This window comes from Saccostrea echinata, unplaced genomic scaffold, assembly GCF_033153115.1.
Source record: "Saccostrea echinata isolate AGI-Se365-2 ecotype Australia unplaced genomic scaffold, CSIRO_AGI_Sech_v1 ptg000065l, whole genome shotgun sequence".
Classification (NCBI taxonomy): domain Eukaryota; kingdom Metazoa; phylum Mollusca; class Bivalvia; order Ostreida; family Ostreidae; genus Saccostrea; species Saccostrea echinata.
The window spans coordinates 363,425-382,500 of record NW_026889814.1 but is presented as its reverse complement, the minus strand read 5'-3'; the positions used below and the strand labels follow the sequence as shown (position 1 = coordinate 382,500).

The window sequence follows — 19,076 nt, the reverse complement described above, 5'->3', positions numbered from 1 at the left end:
GCAGCCCTTGCAGAGAATGTTCACAACATTATCGTTGATATACTCCTCTCCCACACAAAAGCTCTTTTTATGGAAGTTTCTCCCACAAGAAATGCAAGAAATCTGTAAAAGAATTTCTAAACTTTCAAACATATCAATCCAATCCCATTTTTTAAAAATATTTTTTTAGCAAAAAACTTCAATTCTGCAATGACATCATCTATGCCCAATGTGTTTTGCCAGCATGAAGATTCACAATTACCAGGAACTATCATGGTGTCAAATTTAGAACTTCTAAGAATGAAATATGGAGGTAAAGAATAGTAATCAAGCTCAAAATTCCATTGAAACAAATAAATAGGGAGCAGAGCAAACATGGACTTCTAAAACATCAGAGGTGGAATTAGGTGCCATCCATGAGTAAGCATCCCCTGTCAACTAGTCCCACACCATGTGCTCTTTGTGATGATTAAGAAATTTTTATTTTAGAAATGATGACTTTAAACGATTCTGTTCATAATTTTGTTTCATTAACTTGTTTGTCAAATGCTTGCCTCATTTTAGAAATTGTTTGTATCTTGAGCATGCTCTTGTGCATTGAATCAACTGAGAAACATAAACCTTATATGCAGGTGATATGGGTAAATTGCTACAAATTAACTTGAAGCCAAATTCAAGGATCCAAAATGTTGATGCCATTGAATAGCTCTTATATAAAAATGTCTTGAATAGTTTCTTTGACATTTTTGAAGTCAAGGTCAAGGTAAAAAATGTTGACGATTGATTGTGTGTTGTTTTACGTCCCATTCGAGAATTTTTCACTTATATATACCGGTGAAGGGCTTCAAATTTAGACCTTTACTTGGCACTCGGGGCCATTGAGCATTGACGGTTCTTTATTGTGCCAACACCTTCCGTGACATGGGCTCAGTTTTTAAGGTCTCATCCCAAGGACCCGCAACTTTCACTTCAAAGTGCTAAGGGCTTGGCGAAGGAACAGTTGCTACCTATTTTTTATCAACTTAGGTCAGTCGCAGCCATGATTCAAACACACGACCTTCCGATCATGGAGCAAGCACTCTACCGATTGAGCTACCATGACAGTAAAATGTTGACGAAGTATAATTCCATCAGTAAAAAAATTAGTTTCCTTTAAACTTAGCTTAAAACTTATTTTAACAAGAGGCCCATGGGCCACATTGCTCGGCTGGGCACAATGGCTTGGAAGAAGCAGAAATTAGTTCAGTATTGAAATGTTAACTGGGGGGAGAGGGGTTAACACTTCCTCTAGATGCTTCCAAATTAATATTACTAATCATGGCTTTCCCGTTCTTCAGCAGAAAAATTTTAAAGATTTTTTTCCCTATGTATTCCTGTGAAAAACTGATCGTTCATGTGGCCCAACCCTATCCACCCTAAATTTGAACAAATTTGAATCTACACTACCTGAGGATGCTACTATAATAATAGGACTAATCTCAAGGTTTTGATGTTCTTGAGCAGAAGATTTTTTTCAAAATGATTCCTATATAGCTTTGATCCCATGTTGTGCCCCCCCCCCCAACCCCTAGGGGTCATAATTTGAACAAACTTGATTCTACAATACCTAAGTTTGCCTCTGTATAAATAAGACTAATAATGGCTTTGTTGTTCTTGAGAAGAAGATTTTTAAAGATATTTCCTATGTAACAATGTATGATCAGGTTCCTACAAGGGATATATAGGTTTTCCTTTTACTCTGAGTTAATGACTGGAATGATTATTAAGACAGCTCTGTCTGAGGATATATCACATAGTACTTAAATTTTTCTCTTATCTAGAGATGGGAAGTGGGTAAGGTACTACTTAAACTGTTTTTCTCCCCTAGGTTCCTTCTGAACCGGATGTATCAACCTTATTCAGATTTACTACACCCAGAACTTAAATCAATTCCCTTGGATACTTGCCACTGGTGCTTATAACTTTTATACTTTTATTTTGCTCTTACTCTTAACTTCTTTATTGCTGATTCAACTTCCACTTCTTCAGCTAGCTTCTAAATGCCCGACTTTCCAAATGTTTTGCCTTATATACCCTTTGATTAGTCCATTCAAAAGGTTTTCAAGTCATTCCACAATTTGAAGTCTTCAATGCATTTTATGCAAATGCCCCTTAACCATTACACCTATATATTCCTATGTAAAACTTTGATCCACTACTGTGGCCCCGCCTACCTCCAGAGGTCTTGATTTGAACAAACTTGAATCTACACTACCTGAGGATACTTCTATTTTGATATGACTAATAATGGCTTAGCTGTTCTTGAGAAGAAAATTTTTAAGATATTTCCTGTATATATTCCTATGGTAAACTTTGACCCCTTGTTGTGGTTCTTGAGAAGTTGAAAACTTTACAGACAACAGATGATGGATAACAAATGGAAGCTGGAAAATCTTTGATAAGAAAAGTTCACTTGAGCCTTTGGCTCTTTAAAAAGTGAGGTCAAGGTCAAAGGAAATGTAAAGTTCAAACAAGAGGCCCATGGACCAAAACACTCAGCTGAGTCCTTTTGGCCCTGCTGTTTTTCATCAAATTTTTCCTCTCATAATACTTTGATTCCCTATTGTGGCCTCATCCTACCCTGAGGGCCATGATTTGAACCACTTAGAATCTACTCTACCTCAGGAAACTTCCACGTAAGTATCAGCTTGACTGGCCAAGTGGTTCTTGAGAAAATTTATTTTTGTTTATTTTTTATTTTTCAATATAAAACTTTGATTCCCTATTGTGGCCCCGCCCTATCTCGGCGGTCATGATTTGAACAATTTAGAAATTTCACTACCTAAGGAAGCTTCCACGTTGGTTTTAGCTTTACTGGTCCAGTGGTTCTAGAAGATTACCCTTGGAAGGGGGCTTGGCCCTTCATTTTAATAACTTAAACTCCTCTTCTCTAAAGGATACTTTGTACCAAGTTTGGTTAAAATTGGCCCAGTGATTCTTACCACAAAGTTGAAAATGTGAAAGTTTACAGAATGTACAGATGGACGATGGAAAACGGGTGATCAGAAATACTCACTTGAGTTTTCAGCTCAGGTTAGCTTAAAATGTGGTGGTATTGAATAGCTCTCATTAATATTTATCAGCATATGAAGTTTGATAAAAATATCTGAAATAGTTTCTTCGACACTGAACTAAATGCTAAGTGTGACCAAAATTTTAAAAATTAGATTGCAAGTTTTTAAACAGATAAACAGTGAAAACACCTAACAATCTCACCTTTTTATCACTGATCAAGATTCCATGTCCACAACAAGGACAGGCATGTTTTTGATAAACTGAAAAAAAAAACAACAGATTAATGATACAAATTAGGGATATACTGTATAGGGGGAAAATAAATCGCGGTGTTAATATTCGCTATATTCACGGTGTTAATATATCCATGAATTCAAGAAACAGTGAATAAGTTTTCATAAACCTCCATGTTTTATTTGTAAATTTGAGAATATACTACGATAGGTATATATACGTGCAGTACATGGTCATTTCAGTAATTACGAGTAGTACTTGTCATTCAATTATTTAAATTATCATGCTTTATTTTAATTCAAATCAACAAATAAAAAACTGCATTTGTTAAAAAGCTGTTTTAATAGCCAACTCTACGTTTCATCATTCAAAACACATGGGTCATGGGTTTTGATTACCCGTGTGTAACTAATGTTACCATGTGTATTTTTACCTACTATTAGTTTTTATCGACATTATGGTTTTAAAAAAAAATCATTCAAATACCTATCGAACTTGCTGAAGATGTGGAAAGATATTATTTCATTGACATACATTAACACATTTATTACCATCCAGTGGTTTTTCGCCGCGATGTATTATCCCTTCGGAAAGAAGATCTTGGGGTTTTACATGCACTCCTCATAAGAGCATATAGGAAGGCCATTCGAAGTTTATAGTCGAGGACTTTTAATAACTGCACTTGTTTTAATTAATCGTCAATTTATTATTAAATCTAACTGTTTTATATAAACCTACACTGTTGCTCGTGAAGTGGATATATAACGATGATTAATGTTGCTATAGACAAGGGAGGTAACTTTTATTATATACCAATTCCACGAATTCAACAAACCGCGATCGTGTAAGAAGAGAGAAAAACGTGAAAATTACAACCCGTGAAATTAATCCCCCATACAGTACACAATGGCAGATACAGAAAAATAAGATCAGCTATAGCATGCCAATTGCATCAAAAACGTTTTATGCACAGCTACATGAGTAACAGTGTGCACAAAAGACACTAGCCCAATGCCCAAATACTAGCAAACAAAGGTAATTAGAGATTACATAGCTCATCTCAATGAATGTTGCCTTTAAGTTCAGCAAAATCACACACTAAACTAATAATCTAGTAGTGTGCATCCCTAGATGGAAGTTTGGTTCAGGTTGGTCTTAAAGTAAGTTACTTGCATAGGACCTGTCAAAAAATTATTCCAGTCATTCATCAGAAAATTTTATTCCAGTCATTCATCAGGAAAATGTAGGTCATATCCAGCATCTGAACCAAGTCTGTGAGCATGATCTCTAAATGCATCATCAATGCAAGATTTGTCCAGGTAGGTTTTATAGTTGCTTGGGTATGAATCTGCTCTTGAAACTTTAATTTGGTCATTTTTTTGAAAATGTATGTCAAATGCAGCACTGAAGCAACTCTGATAGTGTGCATCAATGAATCATCATCAGTGAAAAGTTGGTTAGCATTATAGGGCTTAATCACTTTAGAAAGAAACTGCTCCAAAAACATTAACCTAGTTACTCATCTGGAAAATGTAGGTCAGATCCAGCATTTGAAGCAAGATTGGTAGTGTACATCCCTAGATGCATCATCCATGCAAGTTTGGTTAACATAGTGCTTATAGTTACTTTAGATTGAAGTTCCTCCAAAAACTTTAACCTGGTCACGCATCTGGAAAATGTAGATCAGACCTAGCATCCAAAGCAAGCCTGGTCACCCCTACTTATGTGTTCAAAACCTACTAATGTGATGGAACCTTTTATTTTTAGGTGTTCTACAAATGCAGCATCTGAAGCAACTCTGATAGTATACATCAATGAATTATCATCAGTGAAAAGTTGGTTAGCATAGGGCACTTATAGAAACTTTAGGAAGAAACTGCTCCAAAAACATTAACCTGGACATTCATTCTGAAAATGTAATTAGATCCAGCATCTGAAGCAAGATTGGTAGTGTGCATCCTTAGATGCATCATCCATGCAAGTTTTGCGAACATAGGGCTTATATATACCCAAGGAGTTCGCAGTAGCTCTTGCAAGATTTAGTGAGACTACAGGAAAACAAGGTAAATTATTAGGGTACCTTAATTAATACTACAGGAATTTTATGCTCAAAAAAAAAAAAAAAAAAACCCAAATCTACAAAAATCGGAAAAGAATTTTTTTTGTATGCAATTCGTAAATGGAAAGCAATATGTCCACTTTTTTTCTATTATTTCCAAGCTCACAATTACAAACAATTCATTTGTTAATTAAACATGGAATTCTAGGTTTCTCACAGCCATACTGTAAGGTGATTTGCATCTGTATTCCTACATAAGAGGATTGATTTGATTCTATCTCAAGAGATTTTTTTTAAGAAGAGGCCCAGGGGCCTTAACGGTCACCTGAGTATAATACAACAATTTAGAGGATCCATAAACTGATAAATGAAACTTATTCTGATGAAATGTTTATGTGCATAAGACTGCATCCATGTGTAGAACAAAATAATTTCTATGGTTTTGTTGATTTAAAAAGTTCAAGCCAATACAGATTTTAACTGCTAGTAACATACAAGAAACTTACTTTCATATATCATGAGTTTTTCTGCAATGCGTCTTCTCTCTTTCATCAGACCAGAAGAGGCAATTCCAGTTAAAGGTTGCTGCATTAAATATCTTTCAGCAAACTTAAAATAAAATATGTAAATTACTTTAATCAAATTGAATGCCATTTGATTTATTAATGAAAGAAAAAGTGAGCAAGCTCACATACCCCACGCTCCCCCAAATCTCGACAATGCAACACGTAATGAGTGGCACAGTGCATTTTATATACACAGTATAATTCACCAAGAGGCCCAGGGGCCACATTGCTCACCGGAGCACTCTGGCTAGGAAAAAGCAGAAAGCAGTTTAGGCTTGAAAAGTGTTGATATAAAAGTGGTTTGAGATGGGGGGGGGGGGGGGTTGATTTGAGCTAATTTGAATTTATAATTCATATGGATGCTTTTGAATTAATATGACAAATAATGGCTTTGTTGTTCTTAAGAAGACAATTTTTATTGATATATCATTTATATTCCTTTGTTTGACTATGATCCCCTGTTATGGCCCCTCTATTCTCAGGGGTGGGATGGGGGTATGATTTTAAACAAAATTTGAATGTACATTACCTGAGGATGGTTCCATTTAAATATGACTAATAATGGCTTTGCTGTTCTTGAAAAGAAAATTTTTAAAGATTTTTTCCTGTATATTCCTATGTAAAACTTTGATAGCCCATTGTGGCCCCACCCTACCCCAGGGGGTCAATGATTTGAACAAACTTGAATCTACACTACCTGAGGATGCTTCCAAATAAATATGACCAATCATGGCTTTACTGTTCTTGAGAAGAGGATTTTTAAAGATTTTTCATGTATATTCCTATGTAAAACTTTGATCGCCTATTGTGGCCCCACCCTACCCCCAGGGGTCATGATTTGAACAAATTTGAATCTACACTACCTGAGGATGCTTCCTTTTAAGGTCATAAAATATTTCATATAAAATTTCCTTACAGAAGCTGATTCCAGTGGATTTCCTTATTACCTAGCAGGAAAGTTTCTTCAATAATAGGCAAACCTCTTAAGGCAAAAATAATGGAATCGGATTTTCCTGGTTATTTGCACATCTACACATTGTGTCCTAAATATCTGCAAAGTTTGACGAAATTCTGTGCAGCGGTTTTTTGAGGAGTTGCGCTGACAAACTCTTCATCTCTATATTCAAGATATGGTCGAAAATCTAAGTTTAAAAGTGCCGAAATTCCCAGAAAAAATAAAGGAATCAGAATTTCCGGGTAATATACACATCAACACATTGTGTCCTTAATATCTGCAAAGTTTGACGAAATTCTGTGCAGCGGTTTATGAGGAGTTGCGCTGACAAGAAAACAGGACTGTTGCGTGGGGTATAAAAAGAAGTATATACTGACAAAATGTCAATTAAGATACTCAAGCTGTAGAAAGTCTACTAAGAAATGTCATAAAATGTCGACATAAGATGTAGTCTATCAAGTTTCAAAAACTTCTCATGAAAGAAATACATGTACTAGAAAACAATGCAAATATGTGCATGTTTAGTGGTAATCACTAAAATTGCACTTGTGTGAAAAAATACTTAGTAGTTTTAATTATTTTACTGTAAATTCATTTAGAACTCAGAATTAATGTAATTAATTTATAAAATTAATTCAAATATATATGCGAAGAATTAATTAACACATAATTTCGCAAGAAGCACCACTCGCAAAATAAAATTACTCGCTTTTATTTTTATGGTGCTGAAATGCATGTAAAATCTCAAGATCAAACCTCTACTTGTAAATTATTGTTCTAGCAATTGGATGTCTAAGGGCCATTTCGCAATATAAAGTACTCGCAAAAAAAAAGGAATCTACAGTAGAGGTCAGAGCAACCTACTTTCAATGCACAACACACCTTCTACAGTCCCTAAAATGTTCTACTTTCCCACTTGAACGGTGAGTGAACGCTGAACGAACGGTGAACGACGCTGAACAACGCAGAGCGAACGGTGAGTGAACGATGTGTGAATGCTGAACGCAACTTGGTGAACGATGTGTGAACGGAGAACGGTGAGCGAACGCAGAATACGAACGGAGCGCAACACGAACGCAAAGTGAACGGTGAACGAACGGTGAATGCAAGATGAACGATTTATTCGGAATGCCTCTGATCTTTTCCTTGCATCGAAACTATTCTATTGTATGTATGCCTGGTGCTAAAAAAATAAATGAATAATAAATAAATAAACAAATCAATGAAAAGTGTCCTAAGAAAGACGATACATGCACAATAAGTAAAATTATTAATTTAAGTTTCTTACAATATTATCTGCACATATGTAGGATGTTTAAATTAAACTTTTTAATAAGACGATTTTTATTGCTGTAAAACATTGTAATTGTTACCGAACGCTGTAGTATTAAAGATAAAATCAATCTAGTTGTAAAATAAATATGTTTATTCTTATTTGATATGTAAAATCATTACAAATAATATGGATTTTAGAAGAGCAAACTCCGGACTTATAGAATGAATTACAACGGTTGTAACAACCATACACATATTTCCGTGCCAAGACGATTCTGTGTAAAATAATGAGAAAAAAAAAAAAAAAATTTTACAAAGTTATGTAGATGTATTGCATAAATACACCAGTATTTTAAAACTTTAATGCAATAATATATTTATGAGTCAGTTTTATTTTTTATGATGATTTATTGAGCAGACTTCTACATGTATCTGTAGGCATTTCCCTGCAGTGATTGTACTCGGATATTATACAAAGAGGCATTCATATTATTTGTTATATATTAAATTTTCACAACTTGATATTTAAATAATTTAATTCTGGTTGTAACGCCATTTTTGATTGGTTAAAAAAATTACATTATATCGTATAAATTGGGTTGCCTACGTCACAATGACTTGCGTCAAAAACGTATCGATCCGCCTGACGTTACATTCAAATTTTGTACAAATTGAAGTCCTTTTCAAGGGCAGTCATCTTTTTTTCTTACACTAAATGAATGAAAATTAAATTATAAGGAATGAAATTAATAGCTACCCTATTTATACGGTATAAACTGGGTTGGAACAGTTAACGCTTTTTTATAAACCACTTCGCGGTTTATAAAGCATAAACTGTCCCAACCCAGTTTATACCGTATAAAATGGGTAGCTATTAAATTCATTCCTTAAGTAATATGCTGTCATAGTTTTTATCAAACAGACAAATGAGAGAGAGAGAGAGAGAGAGATTCAGTTTTAGCCCCCCCCCCTTCTCAAATGTTTGTACCTACATGTATATCAAATAAAAATTCTTTTTTTTTCTAAATATACCAGGCAAAGAAAGAAACTATTTTTATCAACAAATCCATTTGTTTTACAGTCGTAATCGGTTTTTATTTTCCTGCTTCAAGTTCACACGAAGTCCACATGATTGACCTGTCAATCAAAATCTTTCAACACTGTGCAGGTGTGAAAGTCTCGTCACACCGAAGGCAAAGTGTTAAGTATTTCTAAATAGTTTTAACATTTTTTCTTATCATTTCTAGATCTAATTCCAACATTTCTAAAAAAAAAAAAAATAATAAAATAAATGAATAAAATACATTGGGAATAAACACTTGGATGATTAAGCCGCTTGAATTTTAAACCTACTCCCTGCCAATTTAAAATATCACCGCCAGCACATGTATATTTTGAACTACTATTGTTTAATGACTTTGTTTAGATGCATGTTTGTTTTGAGACTGAATTTTTTGTGCTACAAAACACATTAACTTCTATTTAAATGTTAATTAAAATATACCGAAAATACTAACTAAGTAACCGATTTACAGGAAGGGGGTGGGGGGACTCTTAATTATATCGAATGGCAAACATATAAATATCATTACTGGAGAATCACTTTGGTTATATTAATGATAATCATGTTATAAAGGCATTTCTCTCTCTCTAATTAAAGACTTTATATATGTAAAGTAGGAAAAAATTCTATAATGTATTACATTTAAAAAAAAAAAAAAAAATTTCAAACCACACTATCAATTTAATTCGCTCTAAAGATATTTAATCAACTGGATATCCGCAGTACTGTTTATAATCCTCAGAATTATTTCTTATATGTATTTCTGTATTATTTGAAAAAAAATATGTGTTAAAAATAAATATTTTTAACATAACAACAAAATGTTGCACTGCTTGAAGCATCTGTATATTGCCCATATTTAAATTTAATTTTTCAGCATCGTTCTACATAGTTACATACATGTACTTATAACAACATTTATTTTCCAGATAAATTTAATAAATAACCTAACAGCTAAGTTAGAATAATAAAAATAAATATTGTAAATAATTGTTTCTTTCAACACGATATGTTAATTATTAAATTTGTAAATCCTTACTTAAATAAAGATAAGTCCATTCACTTCGGAGTTCCGAATGACAGTAAAGACTGAACGCAATGTGAACGCTGAACGCAAGGTGAACGAACGAAGAGCGAACGCTGAACGCTTTGTGAACGGTGAACGCAAAACTGTGAACGGAGAGTGAACGGTGAACACACGCTGAACGAACGGTGAACAAACGGTGAGCGAACGGAAAAATGGGAAAGTAGAACGTTTCATGGACTGTACCCAAGAAGTATCAGCTGACAAAGTTTGATATTTCTATGTCTAATAGTATTAAAGTTATGAGCCAGACACGAAAAAGCTAACAGACGGATGGACATACACGAATGCAATAACATTATACTTCCCGTCTTAAGACAGGCATATGAAAAGCAGACAAATCAGACACATTTTCAATTATTCAAATAGTGAGAGGGTGTGTTTATTAAGACAGGCATATGAAAAGCAGACAAATCAGACACATTTTAAATTATTCAAATAGTGAGAGGGTGTGTTTATGTTTTCACCCATTTTGTACTAAAGTAAAAGTTTTTGTATTTTATTTCATCTTAAGGACGGATGATACATGTACAAACTTTTATTTAAACAAGAGGCCCATGGGCCACATCGCTCACCTGAGCAACTTTAGCCATGCTGTTCTTTACCAGATTTTCCCCCTTTAAATATACCTATTGTGGCCCCGCCCTACCCCCAGGGGTCATGATTTGAACAATTTAGAATCTACACTACCTCAGGATGCTTCAAAATAAGTTTCAGCTTTATTGGTCCAGTGGTTCTTGAAATGAAGAATTTTAAAGATTTTTCTTATATATTTCAATGTAAAACTTGGATTTCCTATTGTGTCCCGCCCTACCCCCGGGGGTCATGATTTGTAAAAGATTTTTCCAATATATTTCAATGTAAAACTTGGATTCCCTATTGTGGCTCCGCCCTACCCCCAGGGAACATGATTTGAACAATTTAGAATCTACACTACCCCAGGATGCTTCCATATAAGTTTCAGTTTTTCTGGCCAAGTTGTTCTTGAGAAGATTTTTAAAGATTTTTCTTATATATTTCAATGTAAAATTTGGATTCCCTATTGTGCTCCCGCTCTACCCCCGGGGGTCATGATTTTAACAATTTAAAATCTACACTATCGCAGAATGCTTCCACATAAGTTTCAGCTTTTCTGACCCAGTGGTTCTTGAGAAGATTTTTTAATGACCCCACCCTATTTTTGTCTTTTCTTGATTATCTCTCCTTGTAAGGGGACTTGGCCCTTTATTTTAACAATTTACACTCCCCGTCACCCTAGGACACTTTGTACCAAGTTTGGTTAAAATTGTCTCAGCGGTTCTTGAGAAGAAGTTGAAAATGTGAAAAGTTTACAGACGGACGGACAGACGGAAGGATGATGGACAACTGGTGATCAGAAAAGCTCACTTGAGCTTTCAGCTCAGGTGAGCTAAAAATTGAACAACTTGAGTCATGTTTATATAAGTAAAACATGTTTAACTGAAAGATTTTAATTTTTCATTCAAAATTTCACAATTATAATGGGATTTGAAGTGACAAAAATTGTATAGACTAATAGGATTAATAAGGATGGCTGCAGAAAGGTAGAATTTTGAACATCATAGAAAGTTTACACTTTCTTCGTACCTTAGAAATTTCTTATTTCCATCATATACAACAAAAATAGGCCCAAAATTATTACCAATCCAGGCATTCGTTTTTTTCTTCGTATCACCTGTTCTTAATGGACTTTTGCGAGAAGCACTGACTTTTACAGTTCACGACTTACTTTGACATTTAAACCTGCGCTATGTACGGAGGTACGGAATTGATAATAAATAAGAAATCCTAAATAGTGGTTAGAGGTATGGTGTTAGGAGCACTAACATTACTTACCATCACAAGAGATGATTTGAGGTAGAATTACATAACTTAAAAAACCGTGTTCATGAGAGATAGTATTTCTGAAGGACTCAAATAAAGTAGAAAAAAACATTCTGGAAGGAAAACTTGGAGATTTGGTCAAGGTCGGAAGGGAGGGGATTGAGGGTAGGATTGTTGCCGTTCCCTTGCTAGACAACGTGATATGGGCTTTGAAATGGCCCATTCTTTTGGTTTTATTAACTATAAATATGCTGAATATTTATATCGCAAAAAAGCTTCCATATATTTTCCTGGTGTAAAAGTAAGCCGTCGATTGTAAAAGTCAGCGCTTCTCGCAAAAGTCCAATAGAACCTTAAATAACAAGGAAGCATAGTATATTTTCTGGAATTTAAATTCTGCATTTCTCTTACCATTAAGCAAAATACTCCACAATTGAATCCATCGTTTTGAACTGTATGGTCTACGCAGTGCACTTTCCATGAAATAATTTGTTCCATCTGCCTCTCATTTAAAAATGCACTAAAAACAGAAGCCATGAATTATATGTATTATTCAACTAACTTGTGATCATAGATACATTTAAACAGAACAACTTTTATAAATCAGAATTTGCTTTAATCAGGTAGATTCCAAGAAGATTTCAGCAGTATTATCAGAAAGAAAGTCCATGGACCACAATGCTCACCTGAGTAAAATTTTATCCTCGATTATAGCCCACCTCAAACCAAGGTTCATAATTTAAAACAAGAGGTCAAAGGGCCTTAAAGGTCACCTGAGTACAATACAACAATTTAGAGGATCCATAAACTGATAAATGAAGCTTTTTGCCCAAAAGCAAGAAAAATAATATGATTTGCATCAACAAAATAATTGGTCTAGTATCTATCTGTCCCCCATTTATCACTATTACCATGCAGACTATTAACAAACTATTTTTTACCCCATATTATTACTTCTCACATTGGCCTCTCTTGATCTTTGAAGAACAGTTAAAAAAGATAAGTTATTTTTGTCTCAATTTTATTCATCTATTATTTCCATGTTTACCTGATCATTACAACTATGAAAGTACTTTTTGTATTATACAATAAATATTCTTGCATAATTCTCTTATTCTATGAGGCATTCAAATATATTATTTACAGTGATTTATTATCAAAGGTGAATGGCAAAGGGGAATAACTTTGCTCAGCAGAATGAATACAAGTTAATAGAGCACTGGCCAGGACCAGAACACTTGATTAAATGGTCCAGGTGTTCAAAATTCTGGTAAAAATACCTTTGCTTATTAAAACTTTTCTCTGTTTGCCAAATTTCATGGCCCCAGGGTAATGAGCTAATGGTCAATGGGTCAGATGTTCTGGTGTAAGGATGGGGCTTTATTTAATATTATCAATAGAGCCCCATCCAAACACCAGAACCCCTGACCCAGGGGCCATGAAATTCACAATTTTGGAAGAGGCAACCATGCTCATCATAACTATGCACTAAGTTAGTTTATTGAAAACCCAAGAGCAGAGAAGATTTTCAAAGAATTAATGCAATTTTACTATATAATCAATAGAGCCCTGCCCTAACACCTGAACCCCTGACCCTGGGGCCATGACATTCATAATTTCTGAAAAGGCAGCCATGTTCACCATAACTATGTTCTTAAATAGTTTATTTAATACCCAGTAGCAGAGAAGATTTTCAATGAATTAATGCATTTTCACTATATAATCAATAGAGCCCCACCTTAACACCAGAACCCCAGGGGCCATGAAATTCACAATTTTTTGTAATCTTCATTACTGCACCCCAGTCCCAATCTTTTCAAAGTTTTCATCCTGCCCAATTTTTTTTTTTTTCAAATAGTCATTTGGACCGATATTTTCTTGCAAGTTAATGGTCCATTCAAATTGTACTAGCCTTGCCAACAGGATGGACAGGTTTTCCATAACTCTGGTCTACATGTTTTAAAGTGGGATCTTTGAAAGCCAAAATCACTTATTTTGAACTTCATTTATATTGAAAAAAAAGTGTTGGTCCCCTGAATTTCAATATATCCAATTTAGACAGTATATCATGAAATACATGTAGATAACAAACAGTATTCAAGCTCAAAAGTCCATTAAACAATACAAAATAGGAGCAGAGCAAACACGGACCTCCAAAACATCAGAGGTGGGATCAGGTGCCATGGAGGAGTGAGCATCCCCTGCCAACAGGTCACACCCACCGTGTGCTCCTTAATTGTCATGATCGGGAAATAACGAAAAAATCTGTAGACAATTCGGTGTGTAAATAATGGCCTAACAATTAGTATGAAAAAAAGTCATTCAGCTAGCATTTGACTCTATGATAAATTGTATTTGCTGACAAGGTCATTGTATTGACCATAGAACTTACAAAATGATAGGAGCAGAGCAAACACGGACCTCCAAAACATCAGAGGTGGGATCAGGTGCCATGGAGGAGTGAGCATCCCCTGCCAACCAGTCACACCCGTCGTGTGCTCCTTAATTGTCATGATCGGGAAATAACGAAAAAATCTGTAGACAATTCGGTGTGTAAATAATGGCCTAACAATTAGTATAAAAAAAAGTCAGTCAGCTAGCATTTGACTCTATGATAAATTGTATTTGCTGACAAGGTCATTGTATTGCCCATAGAACTTACAAAATGATGACTTTAAAGGAGACTGCTGATATTCTTGTTCCATCAACTCGTTTGTCAATAATTTACCTCATTTTAGAAATTATACATATTACGTAGTACATGCTCTTGCGTATCGAATCAACTAAGAGATATAAACCCCGTATGCAGGTGATGAAGGTATATTGCTGCATAAGTAAGGGAAGTTGACGATTGAAAAGTTAAAGTCATCATCATATCATACAACTGTTAACCCCTTACAACAGAGTTGGAGGGGATATAGTAACGCAATTGTGTGTGTGTTAGTTAGTCCTGTGCAAAACGGAAGTGACATTATTTGCATCAGGATTGATGTTGAATGCTGCCTTTATTATAGATATGCTCTTTGCAAAGGGATGCTCCGCTTCAGGGTGCCCTTGTTTTATTTTAATTCCTATTCTCTCCCTATTTACTAACTATAGCATTTAAGGTAAATAAATCTTACCTTGACAAATTCCTGTTTAGCACATGTGTGCATAATGGAAACATTCCTTTTATTTATAGATTATAAAACAAATTAACTTTATTGAATTCAAAATGATCAAGCAAATGAATTACAAACACTACAAATTTCTTAATGTACCAAAAACTGAAAATGCTTGAATTTGCTTTCTATTGATCCTTTCAAAATTTATATTTGGCTGATCCTTAATTAAAATTAATATCACGAACATTATTCTTTATCAAAATATACTATGTTGTTGTTTTTTTTTGTTTTGTTTTTTAGACGGGGTCACATGACCCTGCATGTCTATTAGTTAACTGTTAGTTAAGGACTCAAAACAGAAGCTGTGCGTAGAACACGATATTAAATCTACGTTAACTAAAAGAGTGCAGAAATTGTGTTAATCAAAATACAAACACGACGGATCAAACTAAAGACAGTAATATGAAGATTTTCTTACTCAAATTAGAGAAACAATTCGAAAATTTTAAACATGGAAAATTTAATATTGAACCACACTAGTATACAAACTACTCAGCTGCTTAATATTAGAATGCGTATGTGTCATCAATTGTTTACTTCCAGAAATGTTATATTAATTTGGACCCGTTGAAATTCAGACAATTCAAATAGGTTTCTTAATTACCAGTAATTACTGATTAATCTATGTAATAGAGTGAATTTAAAACGTGAAGGTATATTTTTTTACTTTTTTTATTTTAATTTTTTCCAACATATATTTTATGATCATAATATCAAATGTATAAAAAAGTTTTAAGTTGTATCAAAACCCTTAAAAAAATTTTCACTATAAAGCAATGAATTTGTAAAATCATGAAATTAATTATTTTGACCCCATCTTTCAGTACTGTATCAGTGCTTCAATTTTTTTCAAGGAGGGAGGGGGGTATTACCTCCAATTATGCAGAGCTTTTGATGCTTGCTTCTCTTTGTGTCCAAATGGGTCAATATAATAGAAGTTTCCTTTGGATGGTTCTAGCACCTGTAAAATGTCAAAAAAATAGTTGCAAATCAAGGAACTTGATACTTTCTATGCTTAGGACTCACAGTTAAGAAATCAAAGTTAATATTTAATCACAGGTTGTTCCAACAGAATTAAAATTAGAATTCTTACATAACCAACAAATTGTTAAGAAAATATGGGAGTTTTGGGAAACAAGGTTATATAACCTGTAAATTTGAATTCAAAACCTACAAATTATCTCCTTATTATTGGTACTCCAAATATTGCTTGAGATTCATTAATTTATAGATCAACTGCTACAAAGCACCATGTCTCCATTTCAAAAATGTGAGTAAATTGCATGTGGAAAAGATTTTGTTTTATCCTGAGGTGTGTCTGACTCACTAAATCACATGTCAAGGCCTTGTGTAAACATAAATTTGCTTTATTTGAGTCATTTAGGAATATACAAGTCAAATGAATTTTAATGAACTGTTTCATTATACAATTAATTACCCCTTATGATGCCAACATGGTGAAATAAGGACCCTTGATCTGGCCCACGAGGTTACCTGACCTGACCTCAGCCGCTACGTGGCCTCGGTCAGGTCAGGTCACCTCGTGGGCCAGGTCAAGGGTCCTTATTTCACCATCTTGAACTCATAAGGGGTAATCAATTGTTTTATTATACCAATATAAGTTAAGAGAATTTTTGTAGGCTTAATTACTAAAATAATCAAGTGTGTATTAAACCTACGAACTGTTATTATCAGTGTTTCATCGGAATTGGGATTCGCTAGTGAAGTTGTTTACTTTTCGCCTGCAAGTCTTGTAAGTTTTTGCACCACCGATTTATAAAAACACTCTGTGATTGTCAGTAAGATGCATTTTTATAAATTCACAAATACCATTTGCAAGTACAAAAACAATCTGGTGCAGACTTATACTGTACAAAAGAGCCATGTCTGCATTCGTTGAATTTCACATTGTACAATGAAAGTTTCAATGAAAACGATAAATTTTATGATGCATCTAAAGGACAATCATATAGGTATCATAAAAAGACTATACATATTTTTATAACGGCATTTTTTGTAATGAACAGTCGTTCTGTATGCATTAATTTTTAAATTTTAATGGGATTTTATTTATAATGACCGGGTCATAATACCCCACGTGCAACGATTCCTAGGTCATTATTGCTGTAATCGGTACTTTTTGGAGTCATTATTAAGTTTAAAAGCCTTCTAACAAGCCAATCAAATTTAAGTATTCTTAATAGAGGTATAATAAAATAATCTAATTACTTACAAATTAAAGTATCATCTTTTGTTACAAATTCACTTTTCTTGTAAAAAATTCATGCATGGTTTTAAATCTTGCAACATTTTGGTTGTAAGTAAGATTATTAATTGTATCCATTCAAAATAAGTTGTGAAGATGAAGGCATTGGTAATTGAAAAGTATCAAAATACTGATTTAGACTTTCAGTGTTACCTTTACAATGTATTCAATGAAGAAGAGGCCCAAAGGCCTAACTAGCAGTTAGTGGTCACATGAATATTATTATAAAACACTCTTAGACTAAAGAATCCAAAGAAGTAAAAAATAAATCAAAAGAAACTAATAGAAGAAAATATGTCCAGAAGAGAAATTTTCAAAGAATTGAGGCATTTTCACTTTATAATCAATTAAGTCCCAACCTAACACCAGGCCTCAGGATCATGAAACAGACTTAGACTTAAGTCAAATTTTCATTTGCCTGTCAATTGTTTATTAATCTCTAAATTTGCAGATATCAAACCTTTTGTGACACAATATTGAAAAATGTTATAATTTTGGACTGATTGACTTCTACAATATTTTTCAGTAAAGAATAAAGATTTTGACTTAAGCTTAAGATGTTTCATGATCCCCGGGCCAGAACCGGCCATTACTTAGGTGTCTTGAATATCACAATTTTGGAAAAGACATCCATAATGCTCATCATTATCATGCAATTAGTTTGTTTACTTAATAATCAGGTGCAGAAAAGAAGATTTTCCAAGTAATAAAATATTTTCACTATAAAATCAATAGTGCTGCCTAACATGTAACACCTGACCCATGGGCCATGAAATTCAAAATTTTGGGACAGGCACCATTAATTGCTCATCAAAACAAAGAAATTTACACTTACCACAAGAATCCAGTGGGATCTTCCCTGGTTATACGCTCCCATAAGAACATCATATGATGTAAGTAGATGCTATTTTGAGAAAAAAGAGATTTTAAAAGTAACACTTGCTCATAATGAATTCCTGTATGTACGAGGGTTGTTCGTAAAGTTCGTGGACAAGGTTGAAATAAAAGTTGTGTTATAGATATTTATTATTAGCATATTAATAATCCTTTACTATATGAGAATTACAAAATGTAAAATTTTATTCAATTTTAAATGTATTATATAATTACATTATGACTTCATTATTAGACATGACCTTAGATGGTGACCCAGAGCACGGCAAAATTTAATTAAAAAGTTATTTATCACTTTATACAATTCATTTGTATTTTGTAAAATTCTGCGAAAATTTGGATGGAAGAAGTTCGCGACGTGATTGACAGTGATTGGCGACTAACAGTTCTACTTCCATACATAGTCATTTTTACACGGACAGAGGTATAATGAATTGCAGGATCTGAGACAGGAAGTGTTAAATATTATTTCACGTATGAAACCAGAACAGTTTGTGCACATGTTTTATGACTGTTAAAGGGACATAAGAAATGTGTTGAGTAAAACAGTGACTATGTTGAGAAAAGTTAAATGTATTTAGATTTTGACTTTGGGTAACGTCAAGAATTTTCATTTTAGTGCTAAGGGTATGAGTGTGTGT

At 33.8% G+C, this 19,076-nt stretch overlaps 1 protein-coding gene across 1 annotated transcript in view; it reads right to left on the bottom strand.

The window, feature by feature from the left end:
• The window catches only part of LOC133176041 (uncharacterized), a 29,202-nt gene extending 10,359 nt beyond the window's left edge, over nt 1-18,843 (bottom strand). Inside the window, exons 1-7 of the mRNA XM_061311212.1 lie at nt 18,820-18,843; nt 18,377-18,445; nt 16,148-16,236; nt 12,523-12,631; nt 5,833-5,935; nt 3,235-3,293; nt 1-102 (exon numbers count right to left, since the gene is read on the bottom strand). The exon at nt 1-102 is cut by the window's left edge and continues 15 nt beyond it. Coding sequence (XP_061167196.1) covers nt 1-102; nt 3,235-3,293; nt 5,833-5,935; nt 12,523-12,631; nt 16,148-16,236; nt 18,377-18,445; nt 18,820-18,843 — 555 coding nt within the window. The remainder of the gene's footprint in view (nt 103-3,234; nt 3,294-5,832; nt 5,936-12,522; nt 12,632-16,147; nt 16,237-18,376; nt 18,446-18,819) is intronic.
• Between the last annotated feature and the right edge of the window lie 233 nt (nt 18,844-19,076).